This window comes from Neolamprologus brichardi, chromosome 9 (assembly GCF_056152115.1).
Source record: "Neolamprologus brichardi isolate AB-2024 chromosome 9, ASM5615211v1, whole genome shotgun sequence".
Taxonomy (NCBI): domain Eukaryota; kingdom Metazoa; phylum Chordata; class Actinopteri; order Cichliformes; family Cichlidae; genus Neolamprologus; species Neolamprologus brichardi.
The window spans coordinates 12,539,938-12,567,593 of record NC_142112.1 but is presented as its reverse complement, the minus strand read 5'-3'; the positions used below and the strand labels follow the sequence as shown (position 1 = coordinate 12,567,593).

Genomic DNA, 27,656 nt, shown 5'->3' with positions numbered 1-27,656 from the left:
GTGTTCATGACCCCTGTCAACATGTCCATGTGAAAGCACAGGTGTGGATGGGTGTGGGGGTACACACAGACACATGCACACTACCGGTGCCTCACAGTTTGCTGCTAAAGAGTGGAAAAGCTGTTTCTGTATAGGCTGATGTTGGCTCATTGCTAGTTCTTCACAAGTTCGAGAAGCTCTAGGTTCTTTCTGAATTGTTGTTGTGATCCGACTTTGCAGGCCAGGAATTCGTAGGTTCACTACTCTTGATAAGTCCTCAGAAAAAAGCTTTTACTCAGTAAATTCAGCATCGGTGTGTCTTTATTGGATACAGGCGTCCATAATAGTCGAGACATGTTGGCTCTTTTGTCTCTTCCTCCATCTTTGTGTTGCCGACTGTGTCGCGCGGTGATGTTTGCATGCGCCTGGGAGAGACACAGCCAACCCAGGAGGCCAAGTGCTGACATTTCAGCCCGCAAAGTCACAGATGAATTTGGAGCAAATCTCATTATACCGGACAGAATAAAGATGCTGCCTGTGAAAATGCTGTGGCATATGGACACTTTATCTCCCCCCATGTTTTTTAATAACTTTACACACACTATCTCGTTTCCCACTGATGCATATTTTAGCTGCAATCCTGCGCGGCGGTGATGCAGACAGCTCGCCTGCACCCCTGAGGACACTTATGCCACCTGTGACCTTTTCCTTTTTATGCACAAACACACTGCTTACAGCAAACTGATGAGCAGCGCTCATTCGTACCATATTCCGTTGGCCTGGTCTTTCCTTGTGGCGCATGTTCTACAGGCCAATTACAGACATTGATGTATTTGGAGGTGCATTTATAAGTGGTGACCTGATGCAGCGGCAACAATCATGCTGACTAATTACCCACCAAGGTGCCTGAGCGATGTGGGGCTCTTAGCAAAGGCAACTGAATCCATCTTCTTTATGCATGCAGACAGGCCTGCTGCTGGCTGTTACGCTGACAGGGGACAGTTTCGGCTGGCTGTTTGGGCTTGATTCGTGCTCTTCCCCGATTTTGAGCTCCGTTTATTAACATATGAATATATTTACAGACCCTGAGAGTACTCCCAAGAATCCCATCACGGTGAAAGACAAAAAAATATAAGGCCCTCCAGATCTAATCTAGATATGGCAAAGGCCTCCTTTGAACACCTACGACAAATTTACCCCTTGGTAAATCAAGCCGTCACACTCGATGCAATTTCTATTTATTGTAGTGCTTTAAAAAAAGTGTACTAAAGAACTGCTAGTTCTTTAAATTGCCGGAGACCTTGTCTTCGCTCATGTTTTCCTACTCCACACCCCACAGCATCGTCTAGCACACTGTGGAGCAGATCTTCACTGTCACATTGATACTTTCGTGAGTGAGAGAAGGGCAGAGGGGCTTTTTATGCAGTGAGTGTACATGGACTCAAGTCGTCTTGTTTATAACCTGTGCTTTCTGGATCACCAGTTGGTTCCTCTCGCCCAGTGGTACATGTTCAAGATACTCATGGTAGCGCTGACCCTCCGTGGAAGGTCACACAGAAAAAAAATTCGGAGCCTTTTATTTGGACTTAGCTCACTCTTCTCTTTGAGCGGCAGTTAAGCTCATTTGGAGTTCACAGATCTATTACACTGTTGTGAAACCTTTTTTTTCTCAACAAGCAGGGATGATGAAGAACATAAACCCACAGTTGCAGATGTGTTTTTTTTTTTTGCTCAAAATATCTTCAATAAAATCTCTGCAAATGTAGTCAAACGATTGCACTGGTAATCACACAATTCTGAAGTTGAAGCCTCAATGCTTCTGTAGTTAAAGTAATGAAAACTTGTATAACAGGAAGAACATTTAGAGGAGTGCACATGTGTGGTTCTATTGACTAGAATTAAGTAATTTAATTTATTTAAAATTGCATTTGCTATTTAAGCAACCTCAAGTAAATAGAGAGGGAACATTGATTTTGTAATGAACAGTAATAAAGGGACTTCGCCATTACTCCACACCCTAAAAGCATAAGCTACCTCACACCCCAGTGAGCCACTTAATTGCCCACATCCACATAAAAAGGCCTAATGCACGCTCCCTGCGCTCCCACACATATAAAGCTATAGGAATCAAATGGAGTATAACTAATACAATTGATTTTGATCGGGAAGTACGAATAACACGATAACTGTGTCTTGCCAAGTGCTACTAAGGGGCACGCTCCGAGAGCCGTGCATCCTTTATGAGCCGCTATTTATTGTGCTTTTAATGAAGCTTGATTGGCAGCATGTCCTAGTGCCCATTATCATCAGAAGGATGTGCTCATTCTAATCTGCAATTATCACCATAATTGTGCTCAGAATCCTCTGGGTCCAAATAAGCAATCACTTCCACTGCTGCTGTGCCACCTGTAAGTGCTGCTCAGGAGGACACCCTGACAGGCTGACAGGTCTTCATATCAAGGGTCCTTTTTTTTTTGTCTTTGGCTTTTTGTCTCCCTCTGCTCCTTATTTCTCGCGCCGTGCTTCCCTGCTTTAAGTTTCACTGGAAATTTTGTCTGGGGTTGACTTTGTTTCTTTTCCTTTTCTCACATGCTCTTGATTAACCTTTCCCTTTTTTCCCACACGGTGCCATCCCCACACTCGTCCTCCTTCCTTTATCTCCCTCTCCTTTCCTCACCCCATCCGTCCCACTCCTCTCGCATCCCCTCCCAGCTCAAATTCCTAACCTTCGGTCACTTTCATCCCCGCGGTATGCATAAATGCAGGCCTATTATCAAGCCGGTTGTCGCATCATAATTATGCATTTTGTCATGTGCTGCCTCTGTAGCTGGTGATAAAAGGAGAGCCTGATTAAGCTGAAGGAAAGCTATTGATTCCTATTGACAGGCTCCTCAAAGGCCTTTAATGAAGGAGATGTAAATGAGGGTTTTCCACAGCGTTTAATGACTGCGTACCATAAAAGGCCAACATTCTTCTGCAGTCTGAAAGAGACATGCATCACTGACAATGGTGCACGAGGGACACTTTCAGTTATAGTGATGTTCACAGGCGATAAAAGGGTGAGAGAAAAACACGAGAGTGTTGGAACAGAAATTGCAACTAGGGATGCAACGATAGCAATTTTTTCAAACCGATATGATACCGATACTTGGATCTGAGTACTTGCTGATACAGAGTACAAAAACCGATACTTCTACCACACACACACACACACAAATGCAATGAATTGGAGGACAGGTTTTATTTTATTCGCTGCCGATAAAAAATAAAATCTTAATAAAAATGACCACAAAAAATTTTGAAGTGAAAAATAAGCACTTCTGTTAAATTATTGCAGAGTCTCCACATTATAATTTAACAAAATATCACTGAACTATTGGCACTGTCTCGAGCTTTCAGAATAATAAATAAACACTTCTGTTTGGAATGAAATAAATACAAATTAGGTTTGAGTATAAAATAAACTTTTAAATTATTGCAGAGTGTCTATATTGTAAAAAAACAAACAAAATAACGAAAGTGTTTGGCATTGACGAACTCCTCATCTGCCCATGGATCATCAGTCCACTGTGCCGTTAAATCAGGGACTGACATCGCGCACACACTGCTTGTCTTTACCTCTTCAGAAAGTTTTGGCACCATAATCTCCCTGATGTGTGGGCAGTTGGGAATTTCATATCGCAACTCGAGTATGCTGAGAAGACGGTGCAATCCTATGTTTTCCACGGCCGGCATTGGCTGGTCATCCAGAGAAATAAAATGAGTCAGAGCCTCTGTTATTTTAACTGCCAGTGGATTTTCTTTTGACATTTTTCATCGCTTTTCCAAAACCTGAGTTAAAGTTGGCTGTTCTGGTCCACACTGCTGACATTTTGTTTAGCCTAGCTACAGCAGCCTCCAGTTTGAGCCGCCAGTCTGACTTGCCTAACCCTGTGCCTGTTTAGCGCGGGATGTCCCCCTAGTGGCCAATATAAAAACTACAACAGAAATGACAAGCCACCCTCTGATTAATGAAATAAGTTAGTATCGGTTCATGGTATCGGTTAACTTTTACGAGTATGAGTACACACACATTTTACAGTATCGGCCCCGATACCAGTATCGGTATCGGTGCATCCCTAATTGCAACTGTTGGATTTAAAAATCCTTGGCACCATTCATGCAGTCAGGTAAATTGCTGCAACGCAGAATTACCTGTAACAGCATGCTAGCAAAACCAATGCGTACCAAAGCGTTAATGAGTCTAAATATCTAATTTCCATTCTTTTTTTTCTTTCCTAGCAGTCAGATGGCGCCTAGTAACCACGACCGGATACAGAGACTGAGGAATGAGTTCCAGCAGGCCAAGCAGGAGGACGACGTAGAGGACCATCAGCACACCTACAGCTTCAACCAGTCCTGGGTGAGTATCGAGTCGGAGCTGTATTCCAGGAGAGTGTACATACCCAAAAAATTCTTCGGGATCTATCCAGAGTTACTAGCTGAATGGTTTCTTAGGCCTACACGTATTTTTTATTGCTTACTAACACTTCTATTCAGTTAACTTGAATGTATTTATATAGCGTCAAATTAAGGCACTTTATATATAAGGTAAACTCCCTTTTAACAGGTAGAAACCTCTGACAGAACCAGGTTCAGGGAGGGGCGGCCATCTGCAGGGACTGATTGGGCGTGAGAGGAGGGAGGCAGGACAAAAGAAACCAGGAGCCAGAGTTTAAAATGAATTTCTAATGATTAAAACCTACAGTGCTTTAAACACGTGGAAAGCAAAAATGAGGTCTTGAACGCATTGTTGTAATTTGTTTCTGCCACTCACTAATAAATCTTTGTTTTTCAGTCATTTTTACAAACAACCTCATTTTTTCATACTTTTTGTGCCTTAATCACCAGTCTGTATTTATTCTGTATTTAGTGGTGAGTCGGGCAAAATATCATTATCGATATATCGTTGCTGAGGCAACGTGCATTGAACACGACACGTGAAACAAACACAACTGGAGAATGTAGCATCGGGTTCATGTGGGGATGATGAAATGAACATATTATTATATAGGAAAATCCAAAAAAGTGGGTTTTATAATCTTTTTTTCTTTTTTAAAAAGACACATAGATGTTAATAATTGCTGAATGTGTAATGATTGGCCCACATGTTAAGGAAAAGATGGTCATTTAATTAAAGTAGATTAAAAATATTAAAGTAATTTTTATTAATTCCAAATGATGTGGCATGAAGCAAAGAGCAAAAACAACAATATTACTAGTTTGTTATAACACAGCATGAAACTGTCACTGGTGCTGTCGTGTGATGCCATCAACCTTTTAGACAGCGAAACTGCCAAACTGCAAAAACATTAGTTTTCTCTATTACCCAAAGCTACATTTCGTAGACTAATTCTTAATTTCTGGATCCAACCTTTGACCTAGACATAATTGCTTATCTGCAGTCACTGCATGTGCCTTTTCACTCTTGGAAATATGACACACTTATGGAAGGAAGGCGATGTTAGGGAAGAGAAACTAAAGACACCTACCCGCACTGTTCATTCTAATTTTCATTAGACTTGATTAAAGGGATTTTTAAATTAAAACAAATTTAAATTAAAATTTGAGAATAGTTGCTTTAAGCCGTTCTACTCTCCACCGATTGATCTGTAACAACAATGGGATTTATTCTTCATAATTGGAAAAATGTAATCAAGTTAATTCTTTTGTTAATTCATTCACACTTGATCTCATATCCATCCCTGCTGTGCATTAAAAGTTCAGGAACTTTAAGTAAGGAATCATATCCTTTTTCCAAACTCTCTGTCAGGTCAACAATAATCTAAACTGTTGTCCCGCTTTTTACTTAACTGGTGTTAAAAACCATAACAAAAAAACCCCCACAGATAACCAAGTCGCGGGACATGTGGGATGTCAAATACCTCCATGTTATTTATCAAAAATAACTTACAGTGACTTCAGTTTTTTTGGTTTCTTTTTTTACTCTGTAAGTTTTTGACCTCGGAGAAAAGAATGCGGCTAATTGTTGCTCCTAGCAGAGCTATTTAGAAAATGATGGGCCAGAAAGTCAGACCTTGAAAGTTAAAACATTTTGCATGCAATTTTCTGGAGAATTATCAGTGTTGGTTTGTCAGTTAAATTGGTTTGGAGTGGCCAGGATCATCTGCTGTTATTTCCGCTGTCCAATTGAGTTTGGGTAAAACACAGCAGCATGCTGCAGCATTCCCACCGTGTTCCTACACAGATGAAGGCAGGCTGTATTTGCTCTGGATTTTCTTCGGTATTTGTCAAACTGATGTTTGAAAAAAAAAAAAAAACACAGAGTGGACGTCTATCTCTGTTTTCTTAATCTCTCTTTTCCCATCCGCCATTAGATGTGAACTGTTTGCTCACCACCAAGAGGTCTCAGTCTTTCTCTCTGAGCCGCTGAGCTCTTAATTGCGTCTGATTGTCGACACTGTTGGGCACACCACTGCTGCTCCACTGGTAATAAGATATAGGGCCAGCCCTTGAGTATTGAAGTCTGTTTTATTAGTCCTCTTTCATGTTATTTTAGTCATGTGAACAAGAATTCACGATGGCAGAGCTTATTAGGAAAGGCAGACGTGCACCCGTGTTATGCGCTGACACTGATTAGCAGAACTCGAGGGAAATCCCGTCTTAGCGTCGTCTAGAAGCAGGATTGATATGGCTCTATTTAAAGTGAACAGGGTAAGGATTTTGCTTTGAAAACCAAAGATATTCCAGAAAGATGAGACGAGTACAAAAATGTGAAGTGACATACCTACATTGACTATGCTGACAGGAATGGATAGTTAATTCAATTCAATTCAATTCAATTTTATTTATATAGCGCCAAATCACAACAAAAGTCGCCTCAAGGCGCTTCATAGATACAGAGAAAAACCCAACAATCATATGACCCCCTATGAGCAAGCACTTTGGCGACAGTGGGAAAGAAAAACTCCCTTTTAACAGGAAGAAACCTCCGGCAGAACCAGGCTCAGGGAGGGGCGGGGCCATCTGCTGCGACCGGTTGGGGTGAGAGAAGGAAGACAGGATAAAGACATGCTGTGTTAGCATCTTTACTGTATATTTACCTCTGCAAGGAGGTTAGGTTTTGGCATAGTGTGCGTCCGTGACATTCTTTCTTTCTGTAAACACAATACCTCAAAAAATTTGGATTAATTTTGATCAAATTGGTCGGGGTGTAGAGGTTCAATATGTCAACCTTGTAAGACCAAATCCATCAAAAAAATAGCCAGAAAATTCAGATTTATGGGGGGAACTGAGATGTTTATTAATCCTTATAACAAAATCCACATTTTTTTGCTATATCAAGTTGTGTATGATATATTTTTTATTATATATTTATTATATATTTTTTGTATCGCATTTGATACATTGGACATTTTTGGCAACTTTTTGTTAACAACAATGTTAATATTAGACAAAAAAAATTGTTTTGTCCATAACATTTTGATACTTATGTATCAAATATGATACAGGGCATTATAGGGTTAACAGTCCGTTAAAAATTTCCTTACATCCCCCAAGATCTTCATGGTCAACTTAGTGACTTACAGGTAAAAAATTGACAAAAAGCCTTGTAACTTAGAAAACTATGTATAGGGAATGATATATGGGAATTCTAGATATAACGTTGCTTTGGACTTGAGATGGCACGATACCACTTTTTTATGTCCGATACCAATATCATAAATTTGGATATCGGCCGATACAGATATGAATCCGATATAGTGTGTTTTCTAAATAAATAAAACTGTTTTTTAATATCTTGCTGCATTTTGTACAAGTTCAAACTCAAATTAAAAAAAATAAATAAAACACTAAAGCTATTCTGTTATACCTGTATGCAAAAAACACACTGCACCCAAAATATTTCATAGTTCAGCAATACTGATCAATCTAATAAACTTAAACCTACTCCATCCTCCCTATTCTGGTATTTTAAAGAGTAAGCAACCTAAATAATTAGGTTCCAAACTCCCAGCAAAAAAACAAACAAACTAGGGAACCACCCCCCACCTTATGATGCTTAGTCGACGTAATCAACTTTAATTTGATGCAGTGTGAAAAAAATGCACAGAAATCAATTATTTTTCAAGAATAATTAAATAGATTCAACATCTTTCTTCAACAGAATTTCAGACTGCACAGATGGTATCTTCCCAAAGGAAAAAGTACTATAGCTTACTAGGGTATATTAGACTTAATAGTTACTATATACAGTAATGGACTTCTATACATTTTACATCAGATTAAAACTTTGGGTGTAAGATTCAGATAATTATTTATTAAAAGCTCGACATTTTAAATGAGAATAAGAAAGAAAAGTATGTCTTTGTGCCCCCTTTTCACTGTTCATGCCTTATCGGCCCCCCTGGCTAAACTTTGCTAGATCCGCCCCTGCACAATTACAGCCGTCAGCTGCGTAGAAAAGGATCCTGGTCTAGAAAGTAATATTAAATAAATTCTAACAACAGCTTATCAAGCTTAAACGTGCTGCTGTTGTTCAGCCGCTGGTTTCCTCTTTCTGGTGCAAAGTGGGGCAAAAACAAACAAGAGAGACGGACTCGCAACAGAAAAGCCGATCAGCTGATCATTGATCAGTTTCACGATTGAAGTAGCAGCAGGAGAGGGAGGGAGAGAGGCAGTCGCTCCATATATCGGTTGTTAAGCTTAACGCTGGAATGCTTTACAAACATTCAGAGATGAACTTACACACTTGCTTTACTTCTCTCTGGGATAACTTTCTCGGAGATGAAATGCCGGTTTGGTAGCGAGGCTACAAATACTCAACTAGACCGCCGACAGGTCTCCCACGCCACAGCTGCTCTATCACGTGACGCATACTGCTCCGACGTGCTACGGTTATGAGCCGAGTTACGCCATGTCGCAAGTTTTGTGAGGTGCTTTTTTAATATTTATTGGATCGGATTACATTTTTTATTTCTCTCCACTATCCGATCCAGTAATTTAGGTCAGTATCAGACCGATACCGATACGTAATATCGGATCGGTCCATCTGTACTTTGGACCTCTGACCTCTTCTTCAAGGTCAAATAAGGTTAAACCTTCGTAAAATCTAAAATTCTACTGTGTTTGTTTATATTGAAAACATTTAGGGAATGATACTTTTGTATGGGGAATTGAAATATTATCCCACATCGGACCTCTGACCTCACTTTTAAATTTCACATCTGCCTTTCTTTGAAGCCAACCCCAAAATGTGTTAGGTGAGGCTATTCATGCCCTGTTATTTACAAATCAGTAGCTATTATCCACTACCTGCTCCTACGTAATGTTACATACAAAATATAAAAGCAAATACTGCTCAGAGCGAGCTGCCTCAGCGGAGGAAGATTTGTCACAACTTTCAGAAAGTGAACTTCTGGTGTGGGTTTAAAAACTGTGGGTGGAGGTAGTGATGACAAAAACATTTATTTATTTATTTTCAGTGTTTTGACCCACACTGAAAAATGTAAAGTCATAGCTGAGTTCTGTTCAAAGCTATCGGAGCTATTTTTTTCTGCACTGAAACTGATATGTCCTTTTTTAACAGCATGTTTCACTCAGTTTCATTGCTGAAGATTGTTCACAATGATGAAAGTGAAACCTTTCTGACCTCTACTTTTATAAATCAAATCGTTCAGGGAATGTAACCATGAAAAGCAAGATGCTCCGGCAGGCAGTTAAATGCCTACCACATCAAAGTCTGCAGAACTGCACTTTGATGCCCGTTTCCCCTGAGCATGCGAGGCTCCTTTGTGATAGCCTCCACGCAAATATACTGTACAAACAGGAACTGCTAGCATCTCAAAGTGTTACTCAAGAACAGCAGCAGTTCAGATTTCTGCAATCATTTATCCAGATATAAGGCTTTTAGGTTATTTTAGGGTGCAGTTAGTGGCTGTTCTGGGTCACAACACATGATCTTCATCAGTGGTTTCACCACATGTGATGGATAAACAGAGCCGTGAGGACTTAAGACCCTGCTCTTCCATGTTGGCTTAATGGTTTAGCTTTAAAATTCATTTTTAATTTGGAAAAAGCTGTTTATGAAACATTCTCACGTTAAGGCCTGTTAAGTAGCTGCTTTCAATTTTATAGCCTGATCGTCATTAGCAGATGTACTCTGCATGACTACATTTGAACTGTAATCCATTCAAACTGTGACTATAATCTGCACTACAAAACACAAAATATTCTCTGCTAAAACTAAAGCCAATGTAAATGTTTTGCTTTCGGAACTTTAGAAAAATGTGTAAAATGATAATAATAGGGTTCGGGTAAGATAAGGGTACATGCATCAGTATTAGGTGTGGGGCTTGGTCTCCATGGGTTTAACCTCAGCTTTTCACTCAGGTCTGCCTGCTGCTAACAGCTGTAATGATCAGGTCCATCGCTGAACCTAAGCTCCAACATAATGGAATAATGATCAAGATACAAAAAAAAAAAAAATCAGTCAATCCACTTAGCCCAGCACACGTAATTAGAGCTGGTATGTTTTTTCTCCTGCCCGCCCTGCTTGTCTATAAGAGGGAATTTCCAGATGTTCATCATAAAGAACTGTTAAGCAATGTTTTTCCTAGAGCCCACCCCCCTCCAGCCTCAAATACACACACTCTTTCTCAATAAAAACAATTTGTGCTGTTAGGCTAGAGCACCAGTAAGCATGACCACACAGAGGAGTATGAGCACCACGCTGGTAACTTGGATCACACACATCAACAGCAACTTTTAAAGCCCACATTTATGTGAATTCTTTTGATTTTATTATTACTTTGAATTCTGCTACCAGGGTTCATGTGTGTGCACATATTAGCTCTGCTTATGCAACTACTAGTTTCCTTAAATGTTGTACTTTCATGTTGATTAGTGTTGTGTGCCGCACAGTTAACTCTATTACTATGTGATTACTTGAAGAGTAAGTCCTGTTTAACTAGTCACTTGACTTCCTCAGAGCTAAACAGCCAGGGATTGAACCACCAGCCTTCTGATTAACAGATGAGTAACCCAGAAAACAAGCTTCCTGGATATTGTCAAGCAGGTTTGCGGTCTAACGTTTCACCCGAGCTCTGGCAGTCGTGTTTGTGTGTCCGAGACTCGGCAGTTGGCACACTAACACCCTTGGTATCTCTCTGGCCCTACACAACCCCCCTATTTAGAATTTAAGATAGCCCAGAACAATCTCACACCCAGCGAGGAGTTAACACGTTACAGGAAGGCCATATCATGCTGTGAAAAAATAAGGAAAAGCCTAAAACCAGCATTGCAAACCCGTGCTGAGATGTGTTTCTTTCAACCAGATCTCTGACATTGATTGATTGTAGCCTTTTAGGGCTTCTTAGTCATGCTACTGCATGACTTTGAAGGGATTAGTGCTGTGTAATGTTGTGCAAGTAGTGAAGCAAGGTTTAGTGGCAACATGGTTAAAGTAAATACCATAAGCAATGGGATTTGCCATTGTATTTGAACTAGAGCTGGGCGATAGAACGATAACGATATGTATTGCGAATACCCTTTATTTATCGGAAAAAGTCTCATGTTCCTTAAGTACATTTACCCTGTTGAACTTATTATGGGAAATAAATATATAAAATAAAAACAAGCTGCTGATTATTTCACATTTACTTGTGAGCAACGGCACATTTAAATCTTACAAATATAGTTATTTGGCTTATATCGTGATATATATCGTTATCGCCTGAAATGAAAAAAACATATCGTGATATGAAAAAAATCTTATATCGCCCAGCTCTAATTTGAACAATACCAACCTTAAAGTTATGTGGCTTGGTTGTTAATGTGGAATAGATTGATGCGTGATCTGATATTGTCACGTTGGTGTTGTTCCCATATCACAGTAAAGTCCAAGATCAACGTCGCACCTACCAAAGATGTTATCTGAGCATTCAGTTAGCATTAGCCAAGAAGCTAGCTAATACTAATACATTAGTAGCATAAATTTAGCTAACTGCAAACCTAAATTGACAATATTTTTTATTATATTCCATGAATTAATAAAGAAAACACTTGAAAGCTGCTACCGGTTGCAGAAGAGTTTGATATAAATAAAGGCATGTTTTTCTTTTTTCCCCACATTGCAAAACAACGTGATTGGTCAGTTTCACTTAAAGATACAGAAAAAAAAAGACTTTTGTGCTGCCTTATGTGCATGCTACAAAGTCCCTAAATGATATAGCGATAGCCACACCAACCTCCTGTTCACTGTGGTTCCTTGGACCAGAGGCCGGGAAATGGCAGACCACACTGCTTGATCCAGATGGTTACGCCGCCCGGAGCTACACACCCTGGTAACCGCAAATGGACTGAGCTTGCTTATAATAAATTGGCGGAATTGGGTCGGTGCAGTGACTTTAAGAGAGACTCATTATCCAACTGGGCTTTTGTCAGGATGTGGTGTTTCACTACCATTCTCTCACTTTCTTCTTGTTGTATTTGCCCATTAGCAACCTTAATGTCTTCCACATGTCTGTTTGTGTACAGCTCGACTGTTCTCTTAAAACGGTTCCCTATGTGGTGGCCTCCAAGCATACTATCAAGAGAAGCATGGGCGGTAAAGCCATATGTTAGTGCTGACCCATCATCGCAACCTACTTTGATATCTCAAAGGTTTGTGACCAGCTCTGAACCAAGAAATATTACACCTCGGCTGTCTCGCTCGACTCCCACCCAGCTGCTTTCCTTGTCCTAGTTTTTTTTTTTTTTTGATAGCTGCAAATAATTTTCATAATTACATCCCGACGGCTCTCATGTTTTAACAGGTGGAGAATTTTTGTTTCCTCCTGCTTTGTCTGTGACACCACCAAGGAAGCAGGGGAAAGATAAAAACGTGCCGTATTGACATCATTTTTCACATTATTGGATAAAAACAAACATGGACATCTCTTTGATTTGATTTCAACAAATGTCATGTTTTATATGGCATTATATTCCAGGTCTAACATGAAATAATCTGATTCTCCCTCCCTGGATAATGGCATTAGGCTGACTGATTTTCTCTCCTGGCTATTTCTCATGCATTTCTCTTGGCATGGCGTCATCCACGTCAACCCTTCGGTTTGAGACTGAAGAGTGTAGCACCGTAGGATTCCTCCTCACTTCCTTTCAAATCACATTAATAACTTTCAGAGTGCGTGACTAATTATTTTCTCACTACCACATTCGACTCCAGTAAAATTATTTTTCTTTTCCACCTCTCAGTTCATCTGATATTGGTTTATGTGCTCTACAGTTTCCGAGCCCGGGAAACATGTTGTTGCAGCGAAACCTGAAACATATGAGTCCAATTCACTTCGCCCACGTGGAATACTATTATGTTTTTAAGACTCGGAGGGCTTGAGAAAAAGACTTGCTGTTGACGCTGAGTGAAATGTAATTGCACTGTTATTGCAGCTGTCCAAGTGAGGAGAAAAGCAGTCATTTCAGGAACAGAAGACGTTTCCAAGAAGACGTTTTCGCTGACAGCTTTTCATTCCACCAGCGCACCTTTACCCCATCGATTAATTCCAGAATTGTTCTCGTCGGTCAGATATTGCTGTATTATCAGAAGTGTTTGGCAAAGGGCACCTTAATACCCCCTATTTAGCATGTTTAGACACTTGCTTGTTACTGTAATGTACATATTTATAATACCCATATATCATTCTCTATATGTCTACATGCTGTCAATACAAACAAAGGCAGTAAGAAGAGCTGATTATACTACTATTAACAGTTTAACCTTCAGATACCTCGAACTTGAAATAGAGGTCAAAGGTTATATGTGATATGATATTTTAAACCTTTATACAGTACTTAATATATGTTGATATTATGTTTGATAGTTTCAAGGTTTTGGTGATCTTTTGATCAGTAAATCCTTCAGTTCACCTGGAAGACCTTGGTTAATGTAAGCCAAATGTTAATGGATTGTTAACATGACCGCACTCTACACCCTGACCAAGTTTGATCAGAATTCATTTGAGACTTTTTGTGGCAGAATTGCAAGCATGCACGTAAATGCTACCAAAAGCATAACCTCCTTGGTGGAGATAACAATGGGAAGGTATCATTTTGTGGCAAATAGGGTTAATGTTGTAAATTGGGGAATTTTAAACTCAAACCCACAATCTTTTCTTCAGCCTAACCACACAGCGAAAAGTACGTAAAACGCAAGTGCAAACAAAATTATTCAGTGAATAGTTTTAATAATGAAAAATCCCAAATGGGAGCCTTACCGCAGTGTTCTGGCTGACAAATGTCACATTTTAGGGGTGGCTGTAGCTCAGGTCATCTACTGATCGGAAGGTTGGTGGTTCAGTTCCTGGCTTCCCCTAGTCTGCATGCCAAATATCCTTGGGCAAGATATTAACCCCAAATTGCTCTCCGATGCATCCATCGGAGTATGAATGTGTGTGAATGTTACTTAGAAAGCACTTAGAACAATGTGCTTGTGCAAATGGGTGTGAATGGGTGAATGCACAAGTTGTATAAAGCGCTTTGAGTGCTCAGAAGAGTAGAAAAGCGCTATATAAGAACCAGTCCATTTACCATTTACATCCACATCTGGCTGTCTGCATCCACAGACACCCTTTCAACCATTAAATGCAGATTTCACATTAAATGCACATTACTGTAGCTGGTGTGTCAGAAGCATGGACACCAAAAGGCACCTTGTATTGCATGTACCTTTGCAACACCACCATCTGATTGAATGGCAGTATTTGACATCCTGTGTTTACTGCAAATCAGAGGACAAAGTGCATTAAACTGTGAGTTTAGCTACATTCTGCCAGCTCCATGAATACAAATCCAAAGACTGTGAAGAAGCTGCTCAGGTTTAGAAATTAAATTTGGGTAAATTGTGAGTTATTAACTGGTTAATTTATTCACACAAGCCATCCACCACTACCTGCCTTCCACAATAAAGCCTGAGCCTTATGAAGGCTGACAAGTGGTCAAGCCACGCCTGCAACACCTCCTCAGCTTGCTTCTGTTTAATTGGCTTGTCTCGTTCTTTCATAAGCCAGCTCGTTAGCAGCATGCTGGTGCCGAGGGAGATGATATCTCCATGTCAACCTCACAGATGATCAGACGGCAAACACACATGCACACTGGTACAGGTTAGCAGTGTGTTGTCATATGCATATGAGCGGAATGAAGCCATAGCTGGAAATGCTCGTCTATAATTTATCTCTTCAGCACACTAGTGGTGGGCTAAACTGATCCAAACTGTAGCTATCAAGACCTACAGCTGACACAAATGTTTAATGCATACTAAAGAGAAAAGTCAGATCAACCATGTGGCCAGTGCAGTGTTTGTTTGTTTGTTTTAATCACAGCATTCTTTAAAAGCAGTTCTCCTTTCTTAATTTGTGGTTGATATGGACCACGGTTCATTTAGTACTTTATTATCGGTGTACCAGGCAACACAGATACCTTAAACAAGCCATTCAAAAGGTACCTAGGGTTAAATGGACTAGCTAAACACACTTAGGGCTCTACTACCTTTTAAGACTACAATATAAAATAAATCACTAGCCAAGAATCGCTGAAGCTGCAAACAACCAGCATGTGCCACTTTCCCATGAATAAGAACTCGTGTGAACAATCATTTTCTTTTCTCTTATATGGACTGGTTCTTATAATGTGCTTTTTACTCTATCCTGAGCACTCAAAGTGCTTTACACAACACTTTTTTTCTACTGTTTCTGAGTGCTAACTAACATCCACACACTATATACATGCTATAGTCAGATGGATGCATTGGAGAGCAACATGGGGTTAGTACAACATGCACTGAAAGGCTTAAATTAGGGATGCACCGATACCGATACTGGTATCGGGTATCGGGGCCGATACTGTAAAATGTGTGTGTACTCATACTCGTAAAAGTTAACCGATACCATGAACCGATACAAACTTATTTCATTAATCAGAGGGTGGCATGTCATTTCTGTTGTAGTTTTTAGATTGGCCACTAGGGGGACATCCCACGCTAAACAGGCACAGGGTTAGGCGAGTGAGACTGGCAGCTCCAGATGAAAAAGAGAAACTGGAGGCTGCTGTAGCTAGGCTAAACAAAATGTCAGCAGTGTGGACCGGAACAGCCAACTTTAACTCAGGTTTTGGAAAAGCGATGAAAAATGTCAAGAGAAAATCCACGGGCAGTGTGTGTGTGTGTGGTAGAAGTATCGGCAAGTACTCAGATCCAAGTATCGGTATCGTATCGGTTTGAAAAAATTGGTATCGTTGCATCCCTAGCTTAAATGCTTGCCTTTGGTCCTCTCTTTGTTACTGTGTATTCACTGCATCTGTGCTGACTGTATTTGTGGGTTTAACAGGCCAGCAATAGGACGGAGACATCAAGTGGACGCCATTCTGTAACGGTTGAGACTCAGGTCCAGAAACAGCAGCAAGAGGGCAGAGATGATTTCCCACAAGCACAGAGACAGTACAATTCCCTGCCACGGTGAGACATCCTTCCTTCCTTTTCTTTCTTTCTTCAAACTGTCCGTGCATCCATGCGGCTGCGTCCACCCCTTTGACTTATCACGTCCTCCCCGCCCTTTCTCAACCCCTTCATTTGACTTTTTTTTTGATTTCCATCAATTTCTTTTCCTCACATTTTTGCCTCCCCCCCACCTCCCCCTCCCTCACTTATCTCTTTGGCTTCCCTCAAAGTCAATCACCACAAAGCCACTTTCAACTAATCTCCAGACATTTGAACGATTCTTAGCAAACTCTTTGAATGAAATCATTTAATGTGATCGCTTAGAATTATTCGACTGATATTCAACTTCATTAAGTCAACGCTGACCCCAAGAAAGCGGTGACTTTGTCCCAAGCCCCCCTCTCCAATAACAGCTCCAATATCACATTATTTTCTTTAAAAGGGTATTTTTTCCCTCTGCAATCTCTTGCCTCGCACAGTTTGCCATTAGAAACTACAAGCACTGCTCTTCATCTTCTCCATCTCCTTGTTTCGATTCTTTTCTGCATATTTGTCAAAGAGATGCCAATAAAGCTTACCATATCTTACATCTTAAGCCTTTTTTGTGGGAGGGGGTGGTTTAATATCAATATTTGCCATTTCTGCCAGCGCTTTTTGTCTGCCAGGTGCAAATTACAAAGTTAACCACTGCTGCTAGGGGAAAGAAAGTCGCATATGAAGCTTAATATCCTGGAAGAAAAGCTCCCCAAGGCAATAATTCTGTCATTTGACTGACTGACACATTATTGTTGAATATTTCCACACTGAAAACAATCCATTGTGAGGGTTTTTTTGCATTGTGAAATGTATTATATGTTCAAAACTGCTAAGAGCAAAGTCGAGATTTATTTCACTTTTGCAGCTTGCAGATTTAAACAAAGACAGAGCCCTTAATATGTGTGTGTGTGTGTGTGTGTGTGTGCGCTTGGTCTTTTCATTTTCTTTGCCACAGTTGTCGTCTGTGCTGTAAGCACCAATCACTTCTTCATATTCATCCCCTTTTGTGTTATCTTGCCTCAAAACACAGTTGGGTCGATGAAAACGTGTTCGTGTCTGTGGATATGGATTTGCGGTCCACACGGACACATAATCAATTTGGTCTATATAAGGCAGACTGATCTATGCATTCCCCTCATATGTGTTATCTGCTTGCATCTCATGTGGTGTGACAGTTGAGCTGGGACCTTCTCTCCCAGTGAGTTGCTTCTCTTGGGAAAGTTCATGTCTCCGGCCAAGCAGCCGAGCGAGGATGGCCTTTGATATGCATTCCTTTCATAATCTCATAGTGGCTTCGGGCTAAGAGCCACATGAGCTCAGGCTTGATGCTTGACCCTGGCTGAGGCTTTTCGGGGCTTGGTGTGTCGGCGTGGCTTCTCATTAAAGAGCTAATCTTACATCCCCAGATTAATAATCACAATGCCTTCTAATGTCAGCCACCTCTCTTAGTGGAACCTCTTCATCTTTTCCTCTTCCAAAGCAGGAAGTCTGAGTAGTCAGCCATTCAGCAGAAAAGGGAACATTCCCTCACCAAAAAACACCCCAGAAGCTTCCAGAGGAAACCATGGTAGCTGGTTATCTGATGACGGCCAGGCTTAGCTCGCTGTCTGGGATGTGAGGATTGGAAGAGCACTAATGAAGGCTTGTTGTTGGAGCAGGATTAGCAGTGACAGGCAGCGGAGGTCGAGAGTGACTGGGAGAGGAACGAGTGTTTTAGTAGGAAGGAGAGACCACTGATTAGCCCGAAAGAGATGTACACACACACACAAGCACACGCATGAATGCAGTGAATGTCGAGATAAAGTTCTTAACTGCGGGCTGAGTGAACTGCCAGTAGCTCTTTCATCTCGCCGTGCAACTATTGCATTCCCAGCCAAAAGAATATTGTTCCAAGTTAGAAAGAAAACATTATTCCAGGTTTGTAGACAATTTATTTATACAATATAGAAAACGATTGTTGCATTACACATTAGATGCTTTTGGGTGTGCGTGCGTGCATGTGTGGAAGCTTTCTCCTACTTCTCATAAACTCTGATTCTTCCCAGCTGTTTTAAAGAAACACACAGCGGCCGCAAATGTTCCTGCGAGCCAACTTCCTGGGTTTGTTTGTTATTTTCTGTCATTCTAAATTTACCCCACTCTTTGGCATGATGTATTTTCCCATCGCCTCCCGCTGTACATGTAACTAATCTACTTTGTGACATATTTTGGCAAAGGAGTAGAGGTGATAAGAGAAGTAGATCCCTCGACGCATCAATCACTATTACATTCCTGTGGCGCAACGCAATCGCTCTGCTCTCATCTCTCCGCCTCTGACTTCCCCCAAATTTGTGTGCTTTTAAAACCTAAAAGGTCATTCTGGAAGCGCAGGTTGCTTCCTCGTGCAACAGGCGTTCCTGCGCTTCTAAACAAGCGACTCCCTCATGAGCGGTGCTGGCTGCTCTGTGAGCCAAGCCGGGGTGTAAGTGCGTGGCGGCTCGCCCAGACAGTGAAGTCCATGTATGGAGCATGTGGTGAGGCTCTCTGCAGTCTGTCCCTACATCTGCCCCTGTACTTGTGCACACAAGCAACCAAATGGCGGAACAAGAGGATGTGTTTGTGTTGCACATGTTCGTAACAGAAATGCATGCACAAAAAAACACACAAGCTCACAAGAGCCCACATACCCCACGTTTACAGGGCCGTGTGCTTTAGCCCTTCCCCTCCCTTTAGTCATTGTGAACCGCAAGGGCTTTCATTAGACATGCTGAAATTTTGGGATTCTCATAACAGTCTCACTGTGATGATGATAGAAAGAAAATATTTCTAGCAATGGAAAGTTATTAAGAAAGAGGCGGTGTGTTTTGTAGCATTTGCTTTAAATCTGTGTGCCCATGCTGGCAGCCCTGGTATAGGAACAAACTGAATAGTGTTTCTACTTGCAGTGGAATTCCCTTATTGAAATCCCCACTTCAACACTTATTTTTAAAATGTTTATTACGTATTTCTACAGTGGCTCTGAGAGATCAAATGCACTGCAAGAAAACATCCGAAAATTGGAAAAACTCTGCAAAAGCACACAGTAGAAGTTGAATAAAACAGAATGGAAATAGAAACATAATAACATCATTGAAGTTGAATGAAACAGAATGGTATTTCAATAAAAGAAAGAAGAAAAAGAAAAAAAGCACAACAGAAGGTCAAAAAACCCACAAAGGAAGTTGAATAAAATAGAACAGAAGTAGAAAAAAAAAACCAACTCTCACAAACACAACTGTAGTGTTTCTGGTGAGACATTAATGCACAAGTGACAAAAACATGTGAAGGATTGCACCGAGACATGCTTAAAAGGATTCAGCAGTGCTATGAGAGAGAAAAATATCACATGATTCATGTAATACGTTTACTGTTAGCTTGTCAGTTCTGTAGCTGTTCTATCACGTTAATAGCTCACCAAAAACACTTTAGTTGTGTTTTCTGTGTGTGTGTGTTTTGGTTTGTTTTTTTGGGGAGTTTTTGCTGAAGTTTTCCTTTGTATTTTATTTTACTTCCTTTGTAGTTTTTTTTATTGCTGTCACTCCTTGAGTCGGGCATGCAGGGCACCCAAGCTGGTGAATGCATTAACCCAAGAAGGAAGTCACCTACGATCAAATTGATACCATAGGTACATCGACTAAACCTCTCTGACAATTTTGAATCTTGATGACCTTGTTGGAGGTAAACTTTTCTTTCTCAGCATTTTTCTAATTGCTGGTGTTTTTCTAAGGCTACGTCCACACTAATGTGTTTTCGTTTGCATCGTTTTCTCTCCGTTTTGGCCTCCCGCCCACACTGAGACGGCGTTTTCCTCGAGGAAAAACGCAGCATTTTGAAAACGCTCTCGAAAACGCAGACATTTCAAAACAGAGCTGCCCCGTCGCAGTGTGGACACTCGAAAACGCAGACTTTCTAAAACGATGACGCATGTTAGTCATTAGAGGTGGGAATCACCATACAACGCACGATACGATATTATTGCAATTTTTTAAAATATTTTGCGATATTCAGATTCTGTACATAAAGGTAAACTTTATCAATATTCATTTTATCTAATAACAAAGTCTCACACTCAGTCTTTCTCTCATTTCAGTTTTATTGTTGACAAACTGAACGGTTTGTATTACAGTCTAGTCCAACTTAACTGAATCAACCATCTGGTACAATTATAGCTATTCTGAACTATGCAGTTTATGAAAACTATGCAGCCCCTTCAGCAACTGAAGAATTTGAAAGTAAATTAAAACAAAATATAATTTTACATTAAATAAAAAAGTTTTAAACTTAATTAAAATAAAACATGTCTTAAATTAAAATAAGTAAACTGTCATGTTTATTGCTGCCAAAAAAAAAGTGAAACACATTTGGACAGTGAAGGAATGTCAGGATTCTTGCTCAGAAAAAGGATCAACATGCTCTGAAGTCAGAGCACAAAAACCTTTTTGTAACAAAATATCAATTTTTGCTGTCCCTGTATCGATACATTATTAGCAAACAAAATATCACCATACTACACAGTATCGATTTTTTCCCCCACCCCTATTAGTCATGTGATGCAGTCATGACCAATTAAACACATGATAGCGGAGGGCATTATACAGCAGTTGTTTTGATTGCTCTCAATTTTGACAGCCCTAAAAATGATTAATATCAGTTTGTACATGCTCCAGATAGCTTTTCTTCAAATTCTTTAATTCTCACTCGCTTTTGCGCATGCGCCGGACTGTAACGTAAGCGTTTTGGGCTGTTTCAATGTGGACGCGCAACTCTGTGAAAATGACTGAAAACGCTAGTGTGGACGCCATTTTCAAATCTATCCGGGCTAGTGTGGACGTAGCCTCAGTTCCACTGTGTTTGAACACTCAGGGCCATCGTACATATTGCACTGCCAATATATCTGCCTATATATATTTACCATGCTTATATTCAAAAGTGCTTTCTTACCAAATGCTGGACTGACTTGGCTGGACATGTGTCACCACTTCCATCAAAAACTTTAAATGGGTATATTTTTGAATGGAGTAAAATTTATCCGTTTCATCTAGTTGATTGTGCAATTAAAAACCATGGTTGATGGGTTTTGTTTTGTTTTTTCAGTTTGTACAAATTGAGGAATGAGTCCCACTTCCCTCAATTGTAAAACCACACAGTTGTGTCTTCTGCCTGTTCCTCACAGCCTCCCTGGAATGCAGGTGTTCTGGCCTAAAAGCATACCGGGCCCCTGCCTCCCTCTGCAGTCTTGTGCTTTGTACTCAAAAGCCTTTTAAAGCACACAACGGGTCAGTGAGGTGTGAATGGGATCTCTCTTAGCACCCCTGATGCAAAAGACACTGTCACAGATATTCCATCCCATGTCTGCTCTAATGGATTCTAATAATGGAGGAGAAGATTTAACACTTTAGCCAAAGACCCTGCAGATTTCAATGACAGCTGTCCAGGTGAAAGTGGAGCACGTGTGGTGGGAAGCATGCATGGATGATAGCTCTTTTGTTTAAATTTTGTGTTTCTAACAAAAGATACGTCCATAAATCTTTGGCCGGCCTGTCAGCGCATGGGCTGACAGGCAAGTCGAAGATGAGTAGGAGCCAGATAACTCTCTGAGGCCTACCATTATTCTGTCTGGTCTGTAAGTGCACCAATCTGCATCCCCAATACCAAGTTAAATGGATGAAAGCCGGCATTTTCTCAGCGAGGTTTTAACATTTATGTTTGTTTACAATGTGGAAATAATAGTCCTGCACGCGTTTCATGCTTCCGATATTTATTTCCTGCCTCTTTCACGTCTCGTTTCTTTTTCTTTCATGTTACAGGATTCAGTCTAATCACGCAGGAGCCTAAAACAGACCCCTCTGCACCATTGATGTTGCTTTCAGTATTTTAAGTGAATGCCACATCCTGCTTTTAACTCTCACACAAATGTGAAAATGATCCCGTTCTCCGCTGAAGTGCAGTTCCTTTTGAATTCCCCTTGAATACTGCTCACCCAGGGGGCTTTTTTTTAAAACAGAATCAAATAAAATCCACCTCTGTTCGCTTTAGATTTAATTGCTGCTTAAGGTGACTGAGAAAACAGTGCAATTGACCCTCCTACCTATTTCTGTGTGTTTAGACAACCTCGCAAGAACAACAGTGCGGCGTCCCAGGACTCGTGGGACAAGATGTACGTGCCAGCAGAGGGATTTCAGCCATCCAAGGAAAATCCTCGCTACTCCGGGGGCCAGGGGTCACGTAACGGCTACCTGGGAACACCCAGTATTAACGCCCGCGTCTTCCTCGAGACCCAGGAGTTGCTGAGGCAGGAGGAAAGGCGTCGAGAGCAGGAGGCCAGCAAAACCAGGCCGCCTCCTGCACAGGAAATCCCCAGCGGCATCACCTTTGACCAGAACAGAGACAGCACTCAAGCCACTGGCTCTGCCATAGCTCGGGCCCTCTCAAAACCCAAGGGGCCCTACAGACAGGACGTGCCCCCGTCACCGTCCCAAATCGCCAAGCTCAGCAGGCATCAGAGTTCAGTGAAGGGAAGGCTGTTTTATTCCTGAGAGGGTGAAAAGGAAGAATATGGATGTCTTTGAGGAGATGAGGACTGATCCTAACAAGCATTTACAGGGAAAAAAAACAAAAACAAAATTTGTGGGATTTTTTAAAAATAAAAATATGAGATATAAAGATTTTTATAGGACTGCTGTAAAAAATGTTTATATTTAAAGAAAGATTTTTTTTAATTAAGAACCGTGATCCTTTTTAAGCTGTTTTATAGTCCAGCATTGTGATCATTCATACCTTGTATGTTTATCCTTTAAGTGCCTTTAAAGTCATTTGATTGTTTGGTGTTTTTGACTCGTCATCTGCTGTTTTGACCCATCTAACACACCTGGAAAAAACTGCCATCACAACAGAGGACTGTTTGAGGGGATCTCGGCAGCGCTGCACCTAAACAGTTGTAACCTAATGGGCAAGTCTCAGTCCAGACATGCTTTTTCTACCACGCATCTGCTAGCAGGGACCTCAGTCGATACCACGCTTGTGTGAATGAGGCTTTTTTTGATGTTCATGGCGACTTTAACTGTGTGTGTGTGTTTGAGAGAGAGAGGGTGACAGAGTGCTGGCAGGAGCTGACATGTAGTGGGAGAGTGTGGAGGTTAAAAAGCTTGTGTGAACTGTGGAGTCAGAGCTTGGGTTTTGGGCATGAGCACCCATCCCCCTCACTTCAGGGAAATGTCCCTTTCGGTTTCAGATACAGGACTTACTCAAAGTCTGTATCCTCTTTCCAACCCCCTCTTGTATTCAGTATGATAATCCTAAATTCTCTCTTCCCTTCTGCTGGCTGCTTTATCAGCCCCCCTCCCCCTCTCTCTCACATTGTCGCCATCAATATACAGCACTCTCAGTGGAGGAAAACGGCTTTAGATCTTCTTTATTTCTGCTCCGCTCCACCCACTCAGGGAATCCAGCAGTACAAATGGGGTCAGGTCTGGGTTATTAATTAATGTACGTCATTAAAAATAAATGCACACCTTCGTTTGTGTTTGTTCTCACGTACGGCGAGGAGATAAAAAACGGCAACCTTGGCGGCGTGCCGCTTGGCCCCTGGCCTCGCCTGGACTGATTTGGCCGTAACCGAAGCCCGCTGGCCTTTAGGTGTCTGAGCTGTTCTTCGCTGAATATTTCATCAGGCCAGTTACATGGGAAACTGCATCAGCTCTGCTGTGGGTGGCCTTGGTGTAGTGCTGCTTATCCACGGGGCAGATACAATGGAGCTGATTTTGTTTATCTTCATGATTATTTCCATTATTTCCAAACAAGAATTCACTCTTCTGGAGTAGAGGACCTGATTTGCTATGTTGCAATTTCTTTTTCTTAAGGAGAAAAGTGCAGATTACATTTGAGTTACAGTTTAGATTTAGATCAGGTTCGGAACAATGACTTGCATATATGTTTATATGCACTAAAAAAACAGGTTATGCTTTCAACCTGAAACTGAGGTGTAAATGTGATCAGGCTGGTGATCAGACTTCTCCTTTGCTACGTTACACAACGGTCTTTTGTAACTGTTGTGGTATTACAATATGCTATTTCATGGTGAATGTGCTCAACAAGCAGATCTCCAGCATTGTCATATGACACATGTAGATCTCTGGTGGTTTCTTTGTGTCAACTTCAGTCACGCTTGGGTGGATTTATTTTGAACACCAAGGATGTATCTAACAAGCGAACTCCCTGATTCTCAACTCTGAGGTCAGGCACATGTAATAAGAAACCCAGCGAGACATCTGCATGACCAAGAAGTCTGTTAAAAGCTAGCTTGACAAATCAGGTCTCTCTAATTCCATGTTCCAGCCATAGACAAATCAGCCTACCACAGACAGCAGACCAAAGCTTTGTTGCTTAGGTGCTTAAAAAAAAAAAGCATTCGATATAATACACTGACTGGAGTTCTCACAGAATGAATTGCACTTTTCTCTTTTGTCCCCTTTGTGATCATTCAAATGAATTTGCTTCGCTAAACCTCTGTTATTTCCTGAGCCCCGGGTTAAGCGCCGAGTCTGGGATTATACTTCTTTGGGAACACACACACGGACAGCTGCGGCCACCACCGAGGCCTTGTTCTTCCTATAACGCTGCTTTCTGGTCCGTACAGAGTTCCCTCTGAGGACACTGCAGTGCGCTGGCAGCACATACAGCAGATCTCTCCACCCTGGCCTACTTAAGTACGCTGAAAATATAACAGCATAAGACTAGAATTAGGATTACAATAAAACTCCAGGCTACAGTTTTGCAGTCGCTGGTGAGATTATAGATTACGGTCCTCACAAGCAGCAAAAAAAAAAAAAAAAAAAATCCTCACACACGCAAGGATATTGAAAGGAGAGCATGAGTAAGCTTGTTTCGCTACCAATTTTTGCATCGTGCTCGTACGTAGGTGGCCATGTGGTTAAGTGTCTGTGAATGCTGCCAGTAAATAGATGCTCCAATATGTCTCTGAATATGTCTTGGCAGCCATATGAACCACTCTGCTGCCGAGTGGGAGAAGAGCAGAGGAGTAGGAGGGAGAGAAGATGGGAGGCCTGACCTTACAGATGATTCAGTCAATGGAGTAATCACAACTATTCCTCTGAGTCCGCACTACAAACGAGAGGTTACTGACGAGGCGGCGCTCACTTTTGCTGTCTCTTCTTCTTCTTCTCCACATTTATCTCCTCCTTCTGTCTGTCAGTTTGCATCTTTTTTTTTTGCCTGGGCAGAATTGTTGGATCTGGTTGTGTAGATGAAAGTGGTGGTTGCTGTTGTTGGTGGTGGTGGTGGCGTGTGTGTGTTTGCATGGGCGTGCATGTGTTTATGTAAAGGAACTTTGACACAGCAGCTGTTTTAACCAACGTGTCCATGTTTCGTGTCTCATGAACTGTAGAGGCGCCCGTGATATCTAATGATTTTATTCCCCCTCCTATGCAAATTAGATGATATCCCATAATGCACATTTATTATTTGTGTTGTGTAATTAATGTTTGTTCTCCATCTCTGTGACATATGGATATTTTTTTCCCCATAAAGCTATTATTTCGGGAGATTTTTCTTTAAGTCCCGGGATAAATGAGAAAGATATTGCCATATTTTCATTGTGTTTTTACAGCCTTCCTTTATTGTGTTTTATTATCCACAACATGGTACTATGGTAGTGAAAGAAAAAAGGAAAAAAAATTATTAATATGTAAGCACTGTGCAATTTTCCTTTATACAACAGTGTGTCATTAAGAAATGTTTCTGCTGTTCTCTGTACATACAATATGAACCATTTTTTCAGCGAATAAATTGAGGGTAGTTTCAGTCCTTGTAACAGTAATTTCCCTTGATTGCTTTGCTTTAACATTCACAAATTGTTCCTCTTCTTGATAACGCCAGCTAAGGGAAGTAATGAATAACTTATTCTTGCTGCTGCCATACCGGATATGTATTCACGATTCAAGAATTCAAAATGAAACATTGTTGAACTTATGATAATTATCGGTTATGAATGTAAAATTGGCTGTTCTCTTTCAGAGGTACGCACGTGCATTTGAACTAGGAACGTTCACTTTACTCGTCATCTGGTTGCCATATCATTTCTCACTCTTTCGACATGAAGGCAAGAGAGACCTGAGTAAAGGCTGAACTGTCTAAACAGTTGCTCTTATCGCTTTTTGAATGCTGAAACAAGTGTAACGTTTATGGTCTAACTGCAGCTATAAACTGGCGCTAGCTGAAAATGTGGTTCCCACATTTGTTAAAGTGGCAACAAATCCAAAGGTACAAAAAAACACCACACTCGCACATTCTCTTTGTTTTTCAGCTCTTTACACTCCAGCCTAGAGCTGGCTTTCCTTCTAACAACATCCTGTGATGACGCTGATGGTGATAAAGACAATAGTTAAGTTTATGATGTTGAACTCCGGGGAAAAGGAAGGTTTTAGAAAGTGCAGGTTCTGGCCCTGCATTACAGAACTCCTGCCAAATCTGCCTCATCCTGAGGAAGGGAAAGGCTTTTGATAGAATCCGTCTGCTCAGAGAGGAAACATAGTAGAAAGCACATGAACCAGGGGTAGAGACATCCACTAGTCCGTATAGCGCCTTGGGGTGCAGCGGTAAAATTAAGGTGAAGAGTGAGTGGAGTAAATTTGTCCAGCCTGTGAGAGAGGGGGACTTTAACCCTGAATAATACCTCGAGGGGAAATTTAAAAGCACCTCTGAAGTAACTCTTCTCTGAACATCCCTGCTGAGCCACAGTCCGTTGCTTTTTATATTGCCTTTGATTGAGGGTCAATAGAGCAAATGGGGAGGAAAGAGCCTGCATTTGGTCATGTTCCAGCACTGTTTCAGCTTTCACCTTGCCCACAATTCAAAGAGCTTTAATAGAAATACATATCAATGCTTTTGTAGAGTATCACAAGACACGCTTTTTTTCTTTAACAATTTTGGGGCCAGTCTAAAACATTTCCTTCATATCTGAGTACAGCTGAGTAAGTCTAGTTTAAGATCATGTAAAGTCTAACTTTGTTGATATTCAGTTGTATTTAGTAGTGATGTGTTTACAGTGCTATCCTAAATCTTGAGCCACATCTAATTTTTTTAAAATATTTCATGTCCAAGGAGCCTTTTTCTTTAGACA

At 41.0% G+C, this 27,656-nt stretch overlaps 1 protein-coding gene across 1 annotated transcript in view; it reads left to right on the top strand.

Moving 5' to 3' along the window:
• Nucleotides 1-26,336, top strand: part of LOC102796224 (partitioning defective 3 homolog) — a 381,329-nt gene extending 354,993 nt beyond the window's left edge. Inside the window, exons 22-24 of the mRNA XM_087845929.1 lie at nt 4,261-4,381; nt 16,356-16,483; nt 22,626-26,336. Coding sequence (XP_087702055.1) covers nt 4,261-4,381; nt 16,356-16,483; nt 22,626-23,055 — 679 coding nt within the window. The 3' untranslated portion in view covers nt 23,056-26,336. The remainder of the gene's footprint in view (nt 1-4,260; nt 4,382-16,355; nt 16,484-22,625) is intronic.
• The last annotated feature ends 1,320 nt before the right edge of the window (nt 26,337-27,656 follow it).